The 20,204-nt window shown below is 38.1% G+C and overlaps 1 protein-coding gene across 2 annotated transcripts in view; it reads left to right on the forward strand.

Moving 5' to 3' along the window:
• Window positions 1–20,204, forward strand: part of lpp (LIM domain containing preferred translocation partner in lipoma) — a 124,306-nt gene that overhangs the window by 63,910 nt on the left and 40,192 nt on the right. For both annotated transcript variants that reach the window (XM_026343757.2, XM_026343765.2), the window contains one exon: window positions 9,599–10,195. In XM_026343757.2, coding sequence (XP_026199542.1) covers window positions 9,599–10,195 — 597 coding nt within the window. The remainder of the gene's footprint in view (window positions 1–9,598; window positions 10,196–20,204) is intronic.

Here is a 20,204-nt window from a genome sequence, read left to right on the forward strand (position 1 = left end):
GATTTGTTTGGATTTTTTAATTAGTTTATTCTCTTTTTCTGAATAATAAGTTTTTTTTTTCCCCCGTATCTATTTGTATTCATCACCGACAGAGACTAATAGTTTTGGCCAGCAGCTGGTAGCAGGTGGCAGAAAACTAGCAATCATTCTCTCCACGTGTGCTTCTAAAGAAACACAAAACAAATGCAAGTAGAAGATTAAACAGCTTTTCCAAACACACAGTAGGAGGATGTAGTTGTGGCCTTTAATGTAAAGTCAAACGCAACTGGTGTTAAAGGGTCAGCACCCAATATGTGATTTCCAACCTTTTGTAAGTAGAAACGTGAATTTGTTGAGTAGAAAAATGGACAGAGCTGATGTACTTCACTAGTTATCCACTGACGAGGTAACCAAGCATGTCAAATGTTTCCACATTAACCTGCAACATTTTTGTCCATATTAAACTTTTATGTACTTTGTCCATTAAACCTCTCTCTGATCTAATTCAGTCTGTTGTGATAAGATGTAAGTTGAAATTAAAAAGCTCTTCCTGTCTGTTTCATCCAAATGCTGCATCATGATAATGTGCTGTGTAATAAATAAATGATCGAAAGCTTCACTCTCCTGAACGGCCTACGCTTGCCACCATGGTAACCTTCCCCCGTTGTGCGCGTTTGTTGGTTTAACTAAGGTAGCGTCTTTCCAGATGGAATCAAAGAGGAAGAGCTACTCAACTGTCACTAGACTGCCTTCTGGCAGTGCCAGAGCTTCTGGGACCAAGGATGTGTGACTCACTTACAGTCGTGATTCCACCTCAATTAACAGTCAGTCAGTGAAGGGCTCTGAAGCCGTCTCTATGTTTGTGTCCATGTTGGAAACTGAAGTGCACAGTTGTTAGTGCTGTCGAGAATGATGGCTTGAACAAGGCTGTAGAGTATGGTGGTGCATTTAATGAACTTTTAATTCATATGCACATTTTTAAACTCTGGATTCATACATGTGTTTCTATATAAGGTCAGATAAGACCAGAAGGCAATGTTCTCCATTGCTTGTCTGGGTCAGACCTTGTTGTTATTCTCTGGCTAACTGTTAAACTGAAAATGATTTTAAGTTTGTTCATCTTAAAAGTTCCTCAGCTGCCTTAAAAATGTTAACTATGTTAATGTGTTAACTGAATTTGGGTTGAATAAAACTAATTGTTAACTGAAGTGAGGGAACAAATTCACTAAGCATAAGTTGAACTGAGCTGTTCAGTCACAGTGACGATCATTACAGAAAGGTTTGCTTTATATTTAGATTTTCTCAGTTTCAAAAACATGAAACTGCAGCTGTTCAAACCATTTTTTAAACCAACGATATTACAAAGGCTACTCCCAGTAACTCTGTGACATCATATGTTTGCAGAAGTAGTGACTTCATTCATTAAATTCACTATGCTTTACTGCAGTTCTCTGAGTATGAAATCTAACTTAATCATCAAAAACATATTTATTTACATTAAATAAACAACAAAAATGAGTTGATTCTACCAAATTCCATGCATCCTGTATGTGGTTTTGCAGTTTGAATTGTTGATTTGGTTCTGTCCACATCCTAGTATGTAAAGTCCATCTGATTACAGGACCCATTTACTGTAGCTCATGATAGCAAAGTGTGCTATGTAGTTGGTTCAGATCCAAATTCGATCCGGTTTCTTTCTTCTTCTATGTAAATGAAAATGAAATCCAGTTGAAATTTCCTGTTTTACTGTGCTTACAGTTAATCTGAAGTGTTTGGTCACTCATCTTAAGTGCACGTTAACTTAGTCATTGTTTGACCAGTCAGTAACGGTCAGCATTGTTGCCCTCACATATCCTGAACCAGGGACTTTTTGTCACCTGGAACTATCCTGCAGAAACAAAATTTAGTCCCTTGTTCCTCCAGTCAAAACCAATGTTTAGCTGATGAGTTCCTCAAAATGTTCTTGGTAATCCGGGGAAATTGCTGTGGTGGAAACACCCTAAATATGTTTAGTTCCCACAGTTGCTACTAACATTGTTGTTGTCAGTGTTAGGCTCCTTTCATTTGAGGTCTGACCGGCCTTAGATGCCTTCCAGATTTTTTTGTTTTGTTTCAGTTGTGTTTACTTTTCATTTACTCACCAAGTTTTTCCCTTCAGACACAGAATAAGAATCTGCATTTACAGTTGCAGGTACAGTGTGTCTTGGTTTCATTCATACTGTATGAAAATAGAGAGAGAATAGCAGCATCTCACACTTCACACACGCTTCACAACGACGTCAGCAGACAAGCCGTAGCATTGCACACGTTGGTCTGTTTGTATTTTTCCTCTGTGTCAGATAGACTGATGTCTGTGTAATAAGTTGTCATGTCCATACAAAACAGATGGGCATTATTGAAGTCTTCTGACAGTTTAGCTGAAGCCGAGTGCTTGAAATGCTGCTGAGATGGATCCTTCCACATGAGTGCCCGGAGGAAGCCTCACTTCACACTGTGCCAGTCAAGCCATACCGTGACACTCCCATCTCTCAACAGGCAGAGCATTGCGGATGGCACTCGCTGTCACAACATGGCAGAATGATAGGCCCTCGCTGCTATCTCCCAAGCCTCCTACTGATCGTGGCGTCTGCTGAATGATTGCAGAGAATGCATCTTCTAGACCTCCCTAGTGGTGTCTCAGCTCTCTGAGAGCATGATCGGGTTGGCGACCTTTCTTCTGCTACCCTTATGAGGCTCAAACTCAGAAGGACCCTCAAAGGAAAGGCCTCTAAGCCTATTTTGTTGCAAGTGTATACTCAACAGCATTTGAGACAACTGACACATACAGTAGGTAGAAATACCTTAAATACCAAAGAAAGGAGAAGAGGTTAATGAAGACTCTATGAATCTAAAGTTTACAGTGAAATCGAAGATAATGCATGCTTGACCTCTGCAATGTGCAAGTGAAATGATCTTTCAGATTTGAGTTGCAAAACATCAGTATGAAGCTAGAGGTCACGAATAAGGGAGAAATAAATAAATTAGACCCCAGCTTTATTTTATTAAGAAGAAAACTAAGATGTCAACAGCAGATTTCCAAGAACATACCTGCTATTGTATCTACTATAATACTCCTTCGTCAGCCTCCTGTGTATCGTTGACATACCTGTCTATCTCGTGGATATAGTAAGAAGAACTGGATACCATTTTGGAAAATTAAAATTCACCCTACTGCTGCACTGAAATGCTAATTAATACCAAACAGCATATAGTTAAGTACGGTTTACATACTGTAAAATCCAGGTTGTGAGATTAAGTTTCATGTTCTTTTTAGCTGAGGAATGTTGGCTTCAATTGTTTCCAGCTTCTGCTGCTGTCGCAGGCATGACACTGGTATGTCAGCCAGCTTCTTTTATTCCTTGTAAAAGGTCAAGGCCTTAGGCAGCTATTTTTTACCGTGGATATTTTACTCTTCAGGGCTCTGACACCACCAGTGTGCGATTGTGTGTTTCTGCAACTTATCTCCAAGGGCTTACCAGACTGCATTGAGTTGACACTCCAGCTCTGTAATTACAGGGCTTGGTGGTGTTTAACTTTTCCCTCTCTGTTTGTTTTATATGCTGCTTTTCTCTTTGATTGCTTTGTTGCTGCATGGAGCAGAGATGTTGTCACAGTGCCTGTGGCATCCATTGACCTTAAGGTCAATCTGGCAGCAGGTTCTGAGTTTTGACAGGGCCAGCCAACTGTGGAGAGAGGAGCATGCCTTCAGGCGCTCAGTGTATTCCGTCAATGTTCGTTAGTCAGATAAACTGCATAGTATCACTCCTTTGTCTTTTATTAACAGGGTGAACCAATGACAAATTTAGTTTGAGCCAGGAAGCTGTGACAGTCAGTATAACCTGCCTCTTTACATCATGAAGTCCTAGCAACAATGCTAAAAGGCTTACCATCATCTGCTGTCATTGCATATTATCCTTCTTCCCAATAACATGTGCAAGCTTACAACACATACACACATGCAAACACCACACATACAGAGCTTCTGGGAGCACAGTTACAGTTTGTGTTTCTGGAATTAAAGACATCCACACACTGTTAAGCGATGGACATTTTCAACTGTGCAGTATATTTCACCTCCTGAAGCAGAAGAGGTTACAAGTGCATGAATAGCTCATTACTGGGATGAGTCAGGGATGTGTGGGGAGAGGCTGTCCTGTTGTTCTGCAGGAGGTGAATGAAACAATTAGTTTCTGCTGTGTGAGAGCAGAAAACTCACATTTCCCTCTTTTGTAGATGATAGCCTGCAGAAGTGCCACGATTGGTGACTCTCAGGGACTTTTTTTTCCACACAGTAGCCCAGAAAATAATTTTTTAGTTGCATCAGTGAGTAATATGCCCTACTTTATATGATGTTGTTACATCATACAAGAAATATTACATACTTTTTGGGGGGAGGGGGGTTACATAACTGTGAATTTCGAAACATAGACTTAATATTAAACTACATCATCTTTGGGTTGCATGCCATTTACTGTACATTTACCCCTACCTGCCTCTGTTTTCACATCTCTCCCTGCTTTTTTAAGTGTGTCTGTAATTGCTGTATAGTCAGAGACAGAAAATTACTTATTCATTGTGAAAAGACAGATCTACACTTATTTTTGAGCTTAAAAGCACTTTTGTAAATATTTTATTTTTGTGAAATCAGTACTTTTTTTTTGGTGCAAAGTGAGTTTAGGTAGTACTCAAAGAACGCAGTAGGACGTTGGTACTATTTTGTCAAGAAAATTTGCATTATTGATCAAATTACATTTTCTTTTCTGAAATATAATGAAACTGATGCTTGCTGCTGTTATAAATATGTCTACAATGGAAAATGAGGAACATTTGATGTGCTATTTTTTCTCTATTTGTCTGTGTATGTAAAAATTCAGTTCTGTAACATTATTACATGAGAAGCCACAGAACAAACAATGTAACCTTGATATTATGCAGAGAAACTACTTGGAGAATGGATAACAGATTTTGTAGGAATGTTCACTTTTTATTTCAACATCAAAACCCTGGGGTTTTATTCCTACTCTAGTGCCAGTAATCCTGAATCAAAACTCCATCTGCCTCACATAATGTAAGTGTGTTTGATTTTCCATTCTTTTACAGCCTGACTCTCATGATCTGCTTTGAATATTTTCATGTTCATAGATTTAAGTGTAACTCTTCAAATTCCCACCAATTGCATAATTCCAAACAAACACTCAGGACAAACTCAGATCCAGCCACATCCACCGATACAGAAACACATGTTGAGAAAAATCAGGTTTCCATCCAAATATAGCTCAGATTTAACCAAGAAAATCAGAAAGAAAAAAAAATCATAATGAATATGCATTTTCATCCTCTGCATACAAAATCCAACTGTGCACTTGCACTGTACCCACGTAACCATCATACAAGATTTACTTCCTCATTATCTCCATGAGAAACACAGAAAGACGCGTTATGAGAATATTTGGAACCGAACACATTGAGATAAACAGTTGGTGGCACTAAATGTCTTGTTTTGTGCCATTAAACCATTGAAAAAGGCAGTGGTGGGAAAACCAAAGCATTAACTTGATGTAAGTATGACAGTGATGATGGTGCATGGGCCAGGTGACATAGTTACTTTTAGCATTATAGATCAGTTGGTTAAATAGTCATCTATGAACCACAGGGTAAGTGGTTCGACTTGACCACATGTTGAACTGTCCCTGGACACCACACTGAACCATGGCAAGAATTCCCCCATGGGAATTTCAAAAGTAGGCTATATCAAAAGTAAAAAAACCTATGGGTAGCCTTATTTTAAAGAATGTGGTTTAAATAGTCAAAACTACAAGTCTCTCAAAAGACAGAACACGACCAGTCACCATCATATAATTTTAGGAGAAATGTGATACGAGGTGACCCATTAAACCAAAAAATGTACTGAAATTTGAATGAAACATTACTGAAACGTGCTTGTTTAAAGGCGAGGGTTGTCATGCAGCTAGAAGTTGAAGGCGCACAAGGCACAAATTAGATACGCAGATATAAGCTATGCAGAGCCAAAGGTTCCCAACATGTGTATAACACATTTTATCTGCTAACGGAAAGATTGTTGAAAACAGCTAGAGGTCTCAGCACTTTCCACAGAGACAATGTTTAATCATGTTTAATGTGCCTTATCTTGAACTATTTTAGGAAGAGAATTGATACCCTCTATTGCGTGACTGCACTGAAGCTGTGGATTGTTAAACGTGACTATTGTCGAGATGACTGAAAGGGGGAGGGATGATTAGTGTGTAGACTGGGGATTCTTCCATGGTCATAGTGGAAGTGCTGAAATAGACAGATGCAAATGGACAGCAGAGCCAACAGTCAAGAGTATCGGCTTTGTATGAATAAAGGAGAAGGAAAAAGTTGAGAGAAAAATATCCAAGGTCTTAGATGAGTCTGAAAAGATGCAGAACTTCTCCCTCTTTAGGGGTTTTCCCCAAGCTTGCTTTAAAAAAATCCCCCACACTCGTGGTTTGAAATGCAAAGTTAACAGTTTTTCTCAGCCCCCCAAGGCTTGTATAGTCTCTCCTAATCTTTTTTAATGTGTCAAAAGGCTTTCTTGAGAGTCTCTGTGAAATTTCACACTTAAGTTGTTTGCAAAGTCAGTCTGAATTACAGTGTAGAGTGAGGGTTAACTTTTCTTAAGGGGTTATGAAAAACTTTTTTAAACACTGTTTGTGTTGTGTTTGTGTATGGAGGGGGCGTTGGAGACACCAACACAGTGTGCATTGAGTCTGATGCTGTATGCTCTGTAGAATTTCTAGATTTCCAACTGTGCTTCATGAGGGTGGTAATACAAATAATCCTTAAGTGAAAAGGCTAGACAATAAATTAGTTTTATCTGTTCTTTATAAAACATTTTCATCATTAATAATAAACTTGACTTAGTGGGATGTGTGTTTAATTTTAATAATTCGATTTCATATTATCGTACATCATATTACATCATATTATCATTTAACAAAATTGCGTTGCTTAGGTTAGCTTAGGTCAAATTGTATCATAACGTATGATATTTTTCATGTGTGAAGAGTTTTTTGTACATAGCAAAACAACGCAGTAGGAAAAAGTAATTGCATCAAACCAATGTCATCTTAAAAGTAGTCCCAATGACAATGCACAGGACTGACAAGGACGGACTCCTGCGCATGGTTTTATTCAAGCAAGAAAAGCCTTTTTGCTAAGGATGGAGACAGATCGTGGTTGAAGTGACAGTTTTCCTCTATAGAGCCATATTCATCTATCTTAGAGCGCAGTTTTTGAATAATGACAACGTAGTCACAAAACTGGATGTTGTACTGCAAGATTGGATGTTCTGGTGGAAATAAATATATTGTCTGAGTAAAAAATAAAGCATATCCTAATTATGTTAAATTATTGATTGCAGTTGAGAAACATCTCTCTTGGGAGACAAGGTTGATTGCATCAACCTTAAATATGATTATTTTTGATGATGCATATTTTGGCATACTATACATTTATCATATTGTAATATAGAACTGCTTACCTGGGTAGATTTGCCGAATTTGCTCAAGAAACCATACTACGTTTGAACAGTCATTAGTGTGGCCACTGGAAGCCGCACAGCAAGAGCACAGGAAGCGTCGTCTCAATCTTAACAAACAACCTGTAGGTTTTTCTCCAAGAAACTAACAACCAGAAACTAACATTACCAGTAAATACTGATACCACTACCGTACAAACACTACATATTCATGTCTTTGCTTCGTGTTCATGGTAATATCTCAACACCCTCATTAATATTGGCAGGTCAAAGATGTACAGCGACAAAAAAATGGTTTAGTTAATATGAAAATCTTTTCCCCTACACGGGCGTTTGGTTTCAGATCGTATGCATTTGATTAGTTTCATCGCCCTCAGAAAGGAGTGAATCCATTCTCTTAATGTCATTTGTGGAAAATGTACCATGACAGTGTAATTATTTTGAGGGGACCAATTTGCATTTCCAGTCCTCTGCTAACTAAATGTTACTGTAGGTTCTAAGGCCTTAAAGATAAATTAATAATCTAGAGTATTTAAAAGCCATGAAACATTTAAATTAAGTAATTTCACTTCCTAAAGGGCATAGTGGAGGTTTTTTTTTTCTTTTCCATACACATGCAGACAGACGCACTTGGAAGAAAAAAACATCAGCACTAATCACTGAAACAGAAATCAGAGTGAACGCAGAAAATATTTTCTGGAGCTTTTAATGGTTCCTTAGGGGCTTCCCTCTGACTTAGATTAGATGGGATTAAGACAAAGTTGATGCGCAAACCTCTCTTACCAAAATTTGGAAATTTTATTATCTCAGAACCTACACATTTTTCCCCCCATAGAAATAAAACATAAGTGCTTTTAATTCAGTTTAAGAATTCAAAGGCAGTGTAGCACAGATGAAAACAGTTGTTTGTGACATTTCTACGCAGTAGGCTTTGATAAACTTTTAAGGGAAATCGATTGAGTTGTTGCTCTGCCCTAATTTGAAGACATCTCATCAAACTGAGTTGTAAAGGTTCTGAAGACTGCAAGTTTTCATTATTGTTCCCTTAGTGCTGCAAATTTAGTAATTGACTCCGATTTTTGGCTTCAGGCAATAACCTAATAAGGCCGTCCAAGGTTAATGATAGACCCTTTTTAGACTGGCTGAATGTCTGACACCGATATGTAGTGGCAGTGAAAAACAATTATTACTTACATGAGAGACACTCAGGGCAGAAGTCTCTGACATCTGAGTGAAACGCTGTTATTCTGGGTGTTGTTCACTGCTATATGTTATAGTTTGGCCAACTTATCAAATGTAGCCATCGGACATTAGATCAAAATGCCACAGTTGTTTAGGCGGTGAGAATCTCAGCTGTGAGCTGTGGTGGTCCTCTACAGCCCTCTCTTCCCAGGAACACTAGCTTCACAAATCTCAATGATTTAGCGTCTTTCCTGTCCAAGCAGCTGGAGTCAGCACAAGTGTCATGTGCCATTGCCAATCAGCTGTCACCTCATCCTCTCTCCAACAATTTATCCCTTCCCCTCTTGCTTTATTAGCCATAGATTATGGGTGGTTGTAGATAGTGTAGAGCCTCTGCTGTCGAGGTAGACTTGTAATTGACTCTGGGGAGGCAGGGTGGATAATCATTTAAGTGTAAACCACACTGTCAGTAAATGGCTGTTGAATACAACAGTTGTTTCCACTTCTGAGCAAAAGTGAACCTATCCAGGTAGTAAGTTCATTATATTAGTGTTAGAATTAATTTAAGCCAACATTGCTCTGGATCACAATCTACCACTTACTGAATAGAATATCTCAACAGCTAGTCAGTGGGTACACTTGTGGTCTCCAGAGGACAAACTTTAATAACTTTTCGTGTAGCTTCACAGACAAGTTAAAGTTTTAATTTATCATTTATTTGGTTCAATCATGGCCAATTTATTTATGGCCAAATTTCTGCTAAATGAATGACATTCTCTCAGACTTGGTGCTTCTTTTGCTAATAATCAAATGTTAGCTTTGTCCTTAAATGTCTCATACAGTTTTACAAATTGTTTTGCTATTTTTGTTTTTTAGAACTCTGGATCTTCAGCAGCCTCCAATCCCAATGCTCCAGTTACTGGTTACAAGCGAATGGTCATTCCAAATCAGCCACCTCTAACCGCCACCAAAAGGTCTACACCCAAACCTCAGACTCCTGGGGGAGTCTCTTCAGTCCCCCCTTCCTCTGTGAGCCCAGTGGCCAAGCCTCAAAGCCAAATGGCACCTCAACCTGTCCCTGCCTCCTACGCAACAGCCTCAACCCCAAGCCAGCCCACCTTTAATGTCCAGGTCAGGTCGGCCCAGCCAGGCCCCCAGCATCAAGCACCAGGGGTTCACCAGTTTGGCCAGCAGCCCATTCGCAACCCTGCACAGGTGCAATACATGCCTGCCCAGCCCAAAGGTCCCGACTTTGCCTATGGACCGCCACAACCTGGATTCTCCCCAATGGCTCAGGGTGCATATCAACAACAGCACTATCCAGGAGCACCTCAAGCAGGTACCCTAAGCTCAAGAAGACCTGACCCTGGCCCCACCCAAACTTACCAGCCTCCCGGCCCCAAGAAGACCTACATCACAGATGTACCACCAAGCTTGGCTCCCTACACTTCTGGATCAACTGTTCCACAAAAGGTAAACACATTTTTACATTTGTAAAACCAATAGTTATGTTTTAACCATGACATATTGAAGTCATGGTTGAAACACAGGCATAGTTTTGTCTGACAGTGGAGAAGATCTAAAGAACTAACAAAGCCATTTTCCCAGCTTATTGCTGTTTTTTAATCAACTAGGCATGGGCCAGTATGAGATGCTGACTGGCTGCTCACACCAACTGCAGAGTGGGTGGTCATAAAAAACAGACAATACCGCATGAATGGTATAATGAAAAAACGTAAAAGTTTTGAAAACATGACTTTTTCAAACATCAGTATACTTTGAAACTGGAAACTAGCCCATTACCATTGCACACACACAGTAGTCATGGCTGAGGCAACAGTAAATTAGTCTATTTATCCATCCACTTTTACATTTATTTTTCCTTTTAGTAACTTTCTGGCACTTCACATTTCTTTGTCTTCTTGAGTTTGTGGCACCCAGGCTGAGAAGAGTAGCCCAGACATGCATTTCCCTAGCCACATTTCCTGGCTCCTTCTTGAGAATCCCAGAGTATTCCCAGTCCAAATGGGATATGTAATCCCTCCAGTGTGTTGTAGGTTTGCCCTGGGGCTTCCTCTCACTTCCCTGGAATACTTCCACTGGGAAGAGTTTATGAAACGTCCTGATTGGGTGCTTGAACCACCTCAACTATTTTTTTCAAAAGTGTATGAGTTCTACTTTAAAACTCTATAGGACATAGAGTAATTAAACTTCTCTCCATATCTCAGTCCGCAAGAGCAGACATCAATGGAAGAATTTTGTATAATTTCTCACTGAAATTCTTTGACATTAACCAAAGTCTTTGACCACAGTTATGAGTTTGAACATAGATTGAGTAGTAATTAGTAGTAATTGTTCGTACTGTATATGATTTTTCAGTATAAACATGACTAAAATCAAGTCATTGTTTTACCTCAACATGTCTCAAACCTTTTTAAACGCATTTACTTGGCTCAGCGACTTGCATTTTACATTAAGGTACTGTATACCCTCCTTTGAGGTTGTAACTCTCATTTGTTGGAGGTGACAGGTGATAATAACAAGTGGTCTGAAAAGCATCTTTCCACTGTAAAATATATATTCACTATATTGTGTATGTATACAACTCTGTGCTTTGTTAATCTAAGCTAATAACTTAATGAGAGTGTGTGTTTCTGTTTATCTTCTCAAATGTAGGTTGCATTGAACATTTGATCAATTCACCCATTGCCAAGGAGCTAAAAATTATTTATCTACAGGTGCAGGGTTAGAGCGATTACATTGCAGCTTTTAAAGTATCACTACCAAGACTGTTGCAATTTGCAGGTCTACTATATGTAACAATGCTCTACCTCAGAACGTTTGCATGTAGTTTGGCGTTGTGGCATGTTAAAAGTTATGTGTAAATTTTAATAGGTCCAACCTTGTAACACTAAGGTTGGGACTTTTATATGTGTACAGTAAAAGTGTCCAGAGTCAGACATAAAGCCTTTTACATTGTTCAGATGTTGTTATAATAATAGAAGGGAGTGCATTTCTGAAAGGCACTGATGTTAGCCAAGAATGTTGCTTGCATTTTCCAAAGTGGATGGTTAGTATGTACTGTATCCCAAAACCCTCTGCTAGAGACAGTATTGTCAACCAGTTAATGGAGCTAATGTTAACTTACAGTTGGTTAGTCTAGTTAGCTGGTTAGTCATTAGAAACTTGAAGCCGTCTTTTGTCTGCTTATCTCTAAAATCAAGAATCCAGTTTAAATGAATACAAATAATTTTATATAAAAAAGTCTGCTATTGGCTAATAAAATAATTAATATTATTACAATGTTTATTATATAAACAGGTGTTTGTTAGCATAATTTAATACCACAAAGAAATATATACTACAAAAGAAATGTAATAATAATAGTATTTAGTATTTAATATAGCCATAAGCTTGGCGTCAACCCTTCAAAAGCATTGCAAGACATTGGATCTAGCACTCGTCAACTTTTTATAGAAGTTTACACGACTGATTCACAAGATTTACACAATAGTCGCCCCTTAGAATAGAGTAATATATGCCACAGAGACATCTATACTAATCTCCGTCGACAATCTCTGGAAAGTACAAGGCCCTTGTGTTTTCTTTAATTCAAGGATTTTATGCTAGTTCACAATACAAACTGGGCCTTCCAGCCTCTGGGAATAGCTCATCAAGGACTGCACTTTACTAAATACAAATTAGCTTCAACATTGCAGCACACATCTTAAAAATAAGTCTAATTATATTTGTTCAAAACAAAAGTCTACATTTTGCTTGAAAAGCTTGCTTTGGTCCCAGTATGATGCATTGTTAAAAAACAAAAGGTGGCATTTAATACGTTTGTAAGCATCTCTTTGATTTTAGATAAAAGCAAATCACTAATTTTACAGATACCACGTGGAGACTATATATTTATATTTGTCTCTTTCCCAAGGATATAGTGCACTGCAGTGCCGTGAAAATGGTCTCTGTGTCCTCTTCCTCTGTGCTTCATTTGAATGCTTTGAAAAATATTATGCTATATTCACACATTTATCCAAAGAATGTGCTGTAAATGACTGGGGTGTCACATAATGTTTGACACAACCCCTCCCACACACACACACACACACACACGCACGCACCCCCTCAAAAAAAAAACAAAAAACAAAAAAAAAACGATTTAGAAAGATTTTCATCCAAACTATAGTTAAAATCTGTTTTTTGGTTTGTGTCCAATATAGCAGATCTTTAATGCCAAAACAGACCAGCCACATTATTAGAGACAGATTAGAATGAAAAAAACTCTGACAACTCTGCCTTTATGATAATCACTATCCTTGACCCAAATGTTGTGACATGTTCATAACCTTTTACAAATAGTGTTAAGATTACTTAAAGGGAGAGGGCTGTGCCTCTTTTAATCTGTTGTTTACGTAAACCAAAACATAGTCAATTAAAGGAACTATTTATATATTTGTCATAATAATCAAACATTATCTCCAGTGACTTAGAGTTAATCGTGATTTTATGTAATACCCAGACTTTCTCATTAGGGGGTCTGTGACTTTGATTGAAGACTTTATTAAAGAGATAATTTCACATAATTGAGTGTATTCATAGAAGGTCAGTGTCATTAGAAGTCCAAGTTGAACTCCTTGGATGATATTCTATGATCTAGACTTGTTCTGATTAGCTTGCCTCCTCTGCTCCCTGAACCCTCTGCCACCCAGAACCTAATCCACCAAAGTGCCCTTACTCACACGTAAAGTGAAGGTGTAAGAACAGCTTCTCACATCAACAGGCTTCAAGGACACTTAATTACCCAAATCCACCAGCGTTTGATCTCTATTGTAGTGCAAAAAATCAACAGATTTCATGGCTGCCGGTTAACATACCAATTTCCACGAGTCTCTCCGCCTTTCCCGAAATTGGAGGAACGCTAAGCTGCATGATGACTTGTGTTATTGCTGAGCTTGAGTGACGTTTGACAGAGGAGGATTATTTTGAACTGCTCCATCCCTGCAGCTAGTTAAAGGCCCCTCGAAGGTCAACGATATTTTCAGCTGTCAAACATTCAACGTCAAACATTTAAATATCTGACATTGCTCTGTCTTGCAGTCCTGGCCACTTTGCTTTTTGACCTCCAGAGGCACATTTGCATATTGTGCCACCAGAATGTGTCCAAAGTAGGCTTATATTTATGACCTGGCATGAACCCTTAATCATCAAAAACTGGTTTTGCAAATCTATAACTAAAAGCAGGTCTACAAAGAATGCAGCTGACACCAGCTTTCTTTGCATTTCTTTTTACACGAATAATGTAAAAATGACATATCTCGAACAATTATACTGGCATTTATACTTAAATTGTTGGTGTTCAAGTACCAGTCATTTATTTTTGCTTACTATTGCCACCTAGATGCATTATTAACACCAATTATTGCTTTGCATTAAAAAACACATGAAGAATCACCTGTGGCAAAAAATAGAAAAATTGACACGATTCTGTTATTTTTCTACCACTTTTCTGAAAAAATGATAGTTGGTGCTTAAATAGTCCAAAAATATAATATAGTTATAAATAATAAAAAAACAAATAAAAAACAAAAAAACAACTACATTTAATGAAACCAGTCTGTAGCATGCTAAGAGTAAAAAAACTAGAAACTATTGATAATGAAAATACTGGGACCAGAATAATAATAATAATACGTTTTATTTAAAGCGCCTTTCAGAACACTCAAGGACACTGTACAATCAACAATAAATCAACACAAAACAAAATAGACTATACGAGCACAAATGCAGATTACAGTGAGTAGGCGATCTTAAACAGGTAGGTTTTGAGTTTGGATTTGAAGACAGGAAGAGATGTTACGGATGTCCTGTGGTAATGAATTCCAAAGAGTAGGGGCAGAACGGCTGAAAGCTCTGCTCCCCATGGTGCTAAGACAGGCAGGAGGGACATTGAGGTGGATGGCGGAGGAAGATCTGTGTGAGCGAGAGAAGGTGGCAATGTGGAGGAGATCGGACAGATATGGGGGGGGCGAGATTGTGAATAGCCTTAAAAGCATACAGTAGGATTTTAAATGGATAGAATGGATAAATTACAGAAATTTAAATTACTGCCCTTGAATGACTGTGAGTTGGATTCATTCAAGTGCATCAACAAGGCAAAGGATTAATTACTAAGTAGTACCAGACTAAATTGGGGCATATGGTTGCATATAACTTATGTCATGTAATATATTACTGTTACTGTAAATAACTGGATATGCCCTAAAGGTAAATAGGGAATGGAATTAGGCTTAGAATAGAACCCTGGTGGACTCCACAAAAGCAAAAGAAAATGTTTTTTGGACTATAACCTTGAGAAAGTACCTTAGATGAGTTATGTAAAACCATCCATGTATTAATGCACTGAGATTTTTGTTCATGTAAAGGAGTAGTAGAAAGACAATCAGGTAAGCAATTGCTGTGGTATGTCTTGTCCTTAGATGACTAACCCTAGCTCCCCCAACTGAAGAACTATGTCACTATACTACTATAGTATACTACTATCCTAATATAGTTCGTAAAAAAAACAAGCTGACTGAGTGCAGGGTCATCATCTGCTAGAGATTACCATAAAGGATTCTTCTCTTCATGCAGGATTACCATGTTACTACAAAGTGAGAGCCCAGGGCTTTAACAAGATGACAGGGCTTCTCAGTGCTACTGATAAGACATCTTACCTGCAGTCCTGTGACCTTTCCTCTGTGCATAGATGAAATTAAACAAATTGCACTTTGTTTTACACAACACACAAATGCTTGTTCCAAATCATGCAGTGCTGCAAAATTGATTCTATTTAAACAATTTATTATGAGATGCACACGAAAAGAAAAAGAAATCAGGAGGTGGTTGAATATTTTTCACAGTCTATATTGACAGACCTCATGAAAAGAGTTTATTAGTTATGCTGTTTTGACCCCATGATCTGCATTATTTTTATCTTTTTCACAGCTCTATTACAACATTACACTGATAGCTCTTCCACATATTTAGTGTGCTTGTCTTTGCAAATTGCACCATTGAACATCGACAGAATTTCCCTCTGGCTACATGAAAAAGAAACAAATGATTTTTAAGAATTCCTTAAAGCTACTTTCTATTTTTGCGAAAGCATTTCAACGTATTTGTTTATTTGCTATTTAAATGTTATAGTGTTTAAAGGACAAAATCACTATTTCTATTTCTGTGTTAAGTTTCTGTGTAGCAATTAATGTACAGTGAAGCTTTCAGAAAAAAGACACCACTATAATAAAACTGTGTGGATTTGTGTGTGTGTACGTGTGTGTGTGTGTGTGTGTGTATGTGTGTGAGAGTGAGAGTGAGAGTGTGAGTGTGTGTTTGGGTGAAAGGTGCACGTAATGAGCCTGAAAATATAATTAGAACATATTCCATGCATGTTTCTCAGACAGTGAAATTGTCTTTCCAGCACAATTAAAAATAAAATGAGTCATGATTTTGAAAAAGTGCACCCACTCACATCTAAGTATGAATACTTCAATTACACCTGTAGGCAACTCTGCCCTTTCAACAATTTTCTTGTTTGTTCTCCTACTGTTCAAGAAAGCAAGATTATAGATATAAGCACCAATAACAGGTGCTTTGAGCTTTGTTCATGATGATTCATTCTCATACATTTTCACCACTAGCTTTGGCAAAGGCAGCATGTCTGTACAGTGATAGTGAATATATTACGTGTAATGCGTTACCCTTACCTTAACCATCACAACTACCTGCCTCACCCTAATCTTCCCCCTAGCCCTATCCAAAACCAAAACCCTAAAACCTAGTCTTAAACCTGAAATTGCTCCCTTAACCCTTCTTATTAAATTAGGTTAAAAATTAATGCTAGTCCTCACAATGATAACCATACAAACAAACACACACACACAAAGACACTGTTTTCTATACACATAAAGATAACAGATATGTCCTTCACTTGTTGCTGTGGCAGACATTAGGTAGGATGATGTTTTTGATTTGAAACCAGCCTGTGACCCTTACAAGGTTTCAAAATATCAATAGTGAGTTGGGAGGAAATTTTCGGGGTAGGGGGCTGTTACAGAATCTGTAATGGGAGAGGTATCGGAGACAAGAGCCTGCATTTTTTAAATGCAGTTTGTAACTTAACTCATGCAATGTTTCATTATATGTTTACACCACAGATAGAACATTGTAAGACCCACCCAATGCCAGCCACAAAAAGATAATGTGGAGTGTATAAATATAGGAGTCTGTGTAGAAACAGTGTCATTTAGTACAAAGAAAGTCACATGAGGCATTTATATCCCCTCCCCCTCTTTCCTCATGTCAGTTTGGAATATTAACTCTATTGGCCAATATCCACTGACTAAACCTTGTAAAGATGCAGCACACATTCTTGTCTGGTGTGCATCAGAAGTCATTACGCTGTTAATGCTGATCACATTATGTGACAGGGATCAGTTGGCTTTCTCTAGAATTGCACACATACAGGCTAGCATCTATAATTACTGCTGTGTCTACAAACATGTTGTGGGAGAACATGGTGTTTGGTGGTGGTCCATGCAGCATCTTGTTACTGAATGCTTCGTAGACTAAAGGTCACTCTACTAGACCTGATCCTTGAGGTCAGTGTATGAATGTGGATCTCCTTATGTTTCACTTTCATGCCAACACATCAAAAAGCTTCCTTCCAGTAGCTGCTTCCATGCATGAGCTGTAACAAATCTTAAACGCAAATATAGCCACAAGCAACAACAAAAAGGAATTTGGCCCATTAAGGATAACAGAAGCATTAGTACTACTGAAAAATATGGACACTTTAATTTTTAATGTTTAAGTGATTGATAGTCAGAGCTCTGAATGTTTTGTGATAGACCTCTACAAATATGGAGATATAGAAATGATGTTACTATAGTGGTGCTATTGACAGACAGTATTTATCAAGACCAGTGTGTATTGGTTATTGGGATATTCAAAAGTGTCACATGGGTATGAGAATTATGGCCTTTTTTATCGTGGGTTTTTTTATTGTAAAACCATTATGTAAACTCATAAAATAATCACAGAATTATATATTAATTGAGATTTTAAATTATTCATTAGCATTAATGATAAACTCATGCAGTGAACTGAAGAACCTACCATTTTTACTGTTCGACATAGGAAATATGGCTGTAAAATACCCTGTGTGTGTTATTGATCGGTGCTATGGAGCAATGCTCTGATGAACCCAATTCAAACACATTTTCCAATGTTTGCTGAATATGGTAGTCATAATGAGCCAAAATGAGTGTGGTAATTCATTTAGAGAAATACAGAATGTAAACATACATTTGTTTGTATAGAAAGGTAAGAAAGGTTCATAAGGCACCTTTAATATCATGTATTAACCACTGGCTTTCTGAAATTTCCAACTATTTTTGCACTTTGCACTGGTACAGGAGCGGGGACTGCTTAGCCGAGTTAAAGAGGGCATGTTTTAAGTTGAGAAAGCTGTAGCTAAACTATCACCTGTCAATGAATGTTCTGAATTAATGGTGGCAGTGTTTATGACGACTTACTAGTAGGGATGACTAATTGAACTAACAGAGCCACTGTAAATTCTGTAATGTCTGTAACATCTCTGCCTCTTAACCAATGTTAAGTAAAAACTTGGCCATAGATTTCTGACTTTGTGAAAAATGTATAAATGGCAAAACAATTTGTTAAGAGTTATATTGTATACCATGTGTAATAGACTATTGCAGTCTCAAGTTAATGGACAGATATTGTCTGATATTCTGATACTGCCTGAAATAGATGGTTTATAACACAGTTTGATGTTTCTAATTTTAAAAGTCTTACTTCCTTAATTCTTCACTTTTTCTCTCATTTCACATCTAAAAGTTAATTATAAACATAGAAATCCAAGCAAATCATCATGACCTTATGCATATTTGAATTTCAGTATGTCCCTCTGCTTATCAGATATGTTATATTTGTCAGTTTCAGGAGTGTATCTTAGTGCTATTGTGAAGTTATAGCTGTCTGAGGTACTGTACTGTATAAACAGATTAATCAACCAACCAACAGCTTGACTGCAAACACATACACATCACAATAGCAGGTTCCCACTGGTATTTTCCTGAGAAATGGGAAAAGACTTTGATAAGAATTCCAGAGAAATATGGATCTTTTTTCCAGTCAATCCCTTATGCAAATGTACCACACTGAGATGCAATTATGGCATATTGTAAAATAAAACTAAGAAAGAAAAAAAAAAATGCAAACAGAGACCTTTGATGTGTAGTGCTAAACCCCTTATTATGTACAAAAATGAAATGAATGGATTCAATATGAATTTTTTTGTAGTGGGGGGGTCACTTTTCTTGCTTTCCTGTCATCCAAATTCTTTTTCTGCTAGTCGTTGATTGGCCAGTTTCAATCGGTCAGTGCTAACCCTCAGTAGATCAGAAGTGCTTGTCACATAACTGCTCATAAATAATAGGCCCTGCCACTCTGTTCTCCTGTGGCCCCCTCTGAGATGAACAGCGTGACTGGTAAATAACTGGCTGGATCGATACATGTCATTGCAGTCCAGCGAGCACTGGCTATCCAAGATGTCTGAGCACTTTGTTTATTTTCTTGTTTTCAGCCTTTCCTCACTGGGCTGTAGTGAAGGGATGCAGATGTGCCCTGCAACACTGACAATACTCTGCAGCTTAAAGTCTGATTAATGATGAGTTAATAATGCTGAGGCGTGCTTGGTGACAGCTGGATGATCTCTTCCTATTAACTCCAAGTCACATGACAGCAACAAATATATTCGTGCAGTAGCTGCATTTTGCCTATGTTCCATATATATTGAACAAGATATACTGTTGACCTGATGTTAGCGAGTGTAAACAGAGTTACAGTAGTAAATAGTTCACATTTATTAACTTATTTGGTTAATATGACAGCACAGTTAGTGACACAGTTTGACTGGTCTAACATATTGATCCCACTAAGTACAATCCATATAAATGTCTAGAGCAGTCTTGGTTCAGAAAACAGACAACCAGAACCACCTGCACAAACAGTGGCCCCTGCTGGCTCCGCCTGGACATGGCCCCCTGTCAGTGTCAACACGTCTGTGCACATAAACAAGTTTTCTCTGTTTTTGGAGCGTCGCTGAAACTGGCTTCCTCTCTTCCTCTCTCAACATCCTCTTCTGTCCACAGAAGAACTGGCTGAGAATCTATGAGACGTGTGCACTTTCTAAACATTTTTTCTCATCAAGGAAGCATCCCGGAGTGGAGCAGGCTCTGTGTATTGTCAGGTCCAGTAATTTAGTGGTAGTGTTTGGTCCACAGATATCTTTCAGGGTGTCATTCAGAAAAACCATGTAACTGTTTAGGTGGAAAGGAGAAGGATATATAATGGTTTGCTTAGGAGGCAAAATTACACAGCAGAAGACAACACTGTGTATTACAAAAGGGAA

The sequence above is a fragment of the Anabas testudineus genome, chromosome 4 (genome assembly GCF_900324465.2).
Source record: "Anabas testudineus chromosome 4, fAnaTes1.2, whole genome shotgun sequence".
NCBI lineage: Eukaryota > Metazoa > Chordata > Actinopteri > Anabantiformes > Anabantidae > Anabas > Anabas testudineus.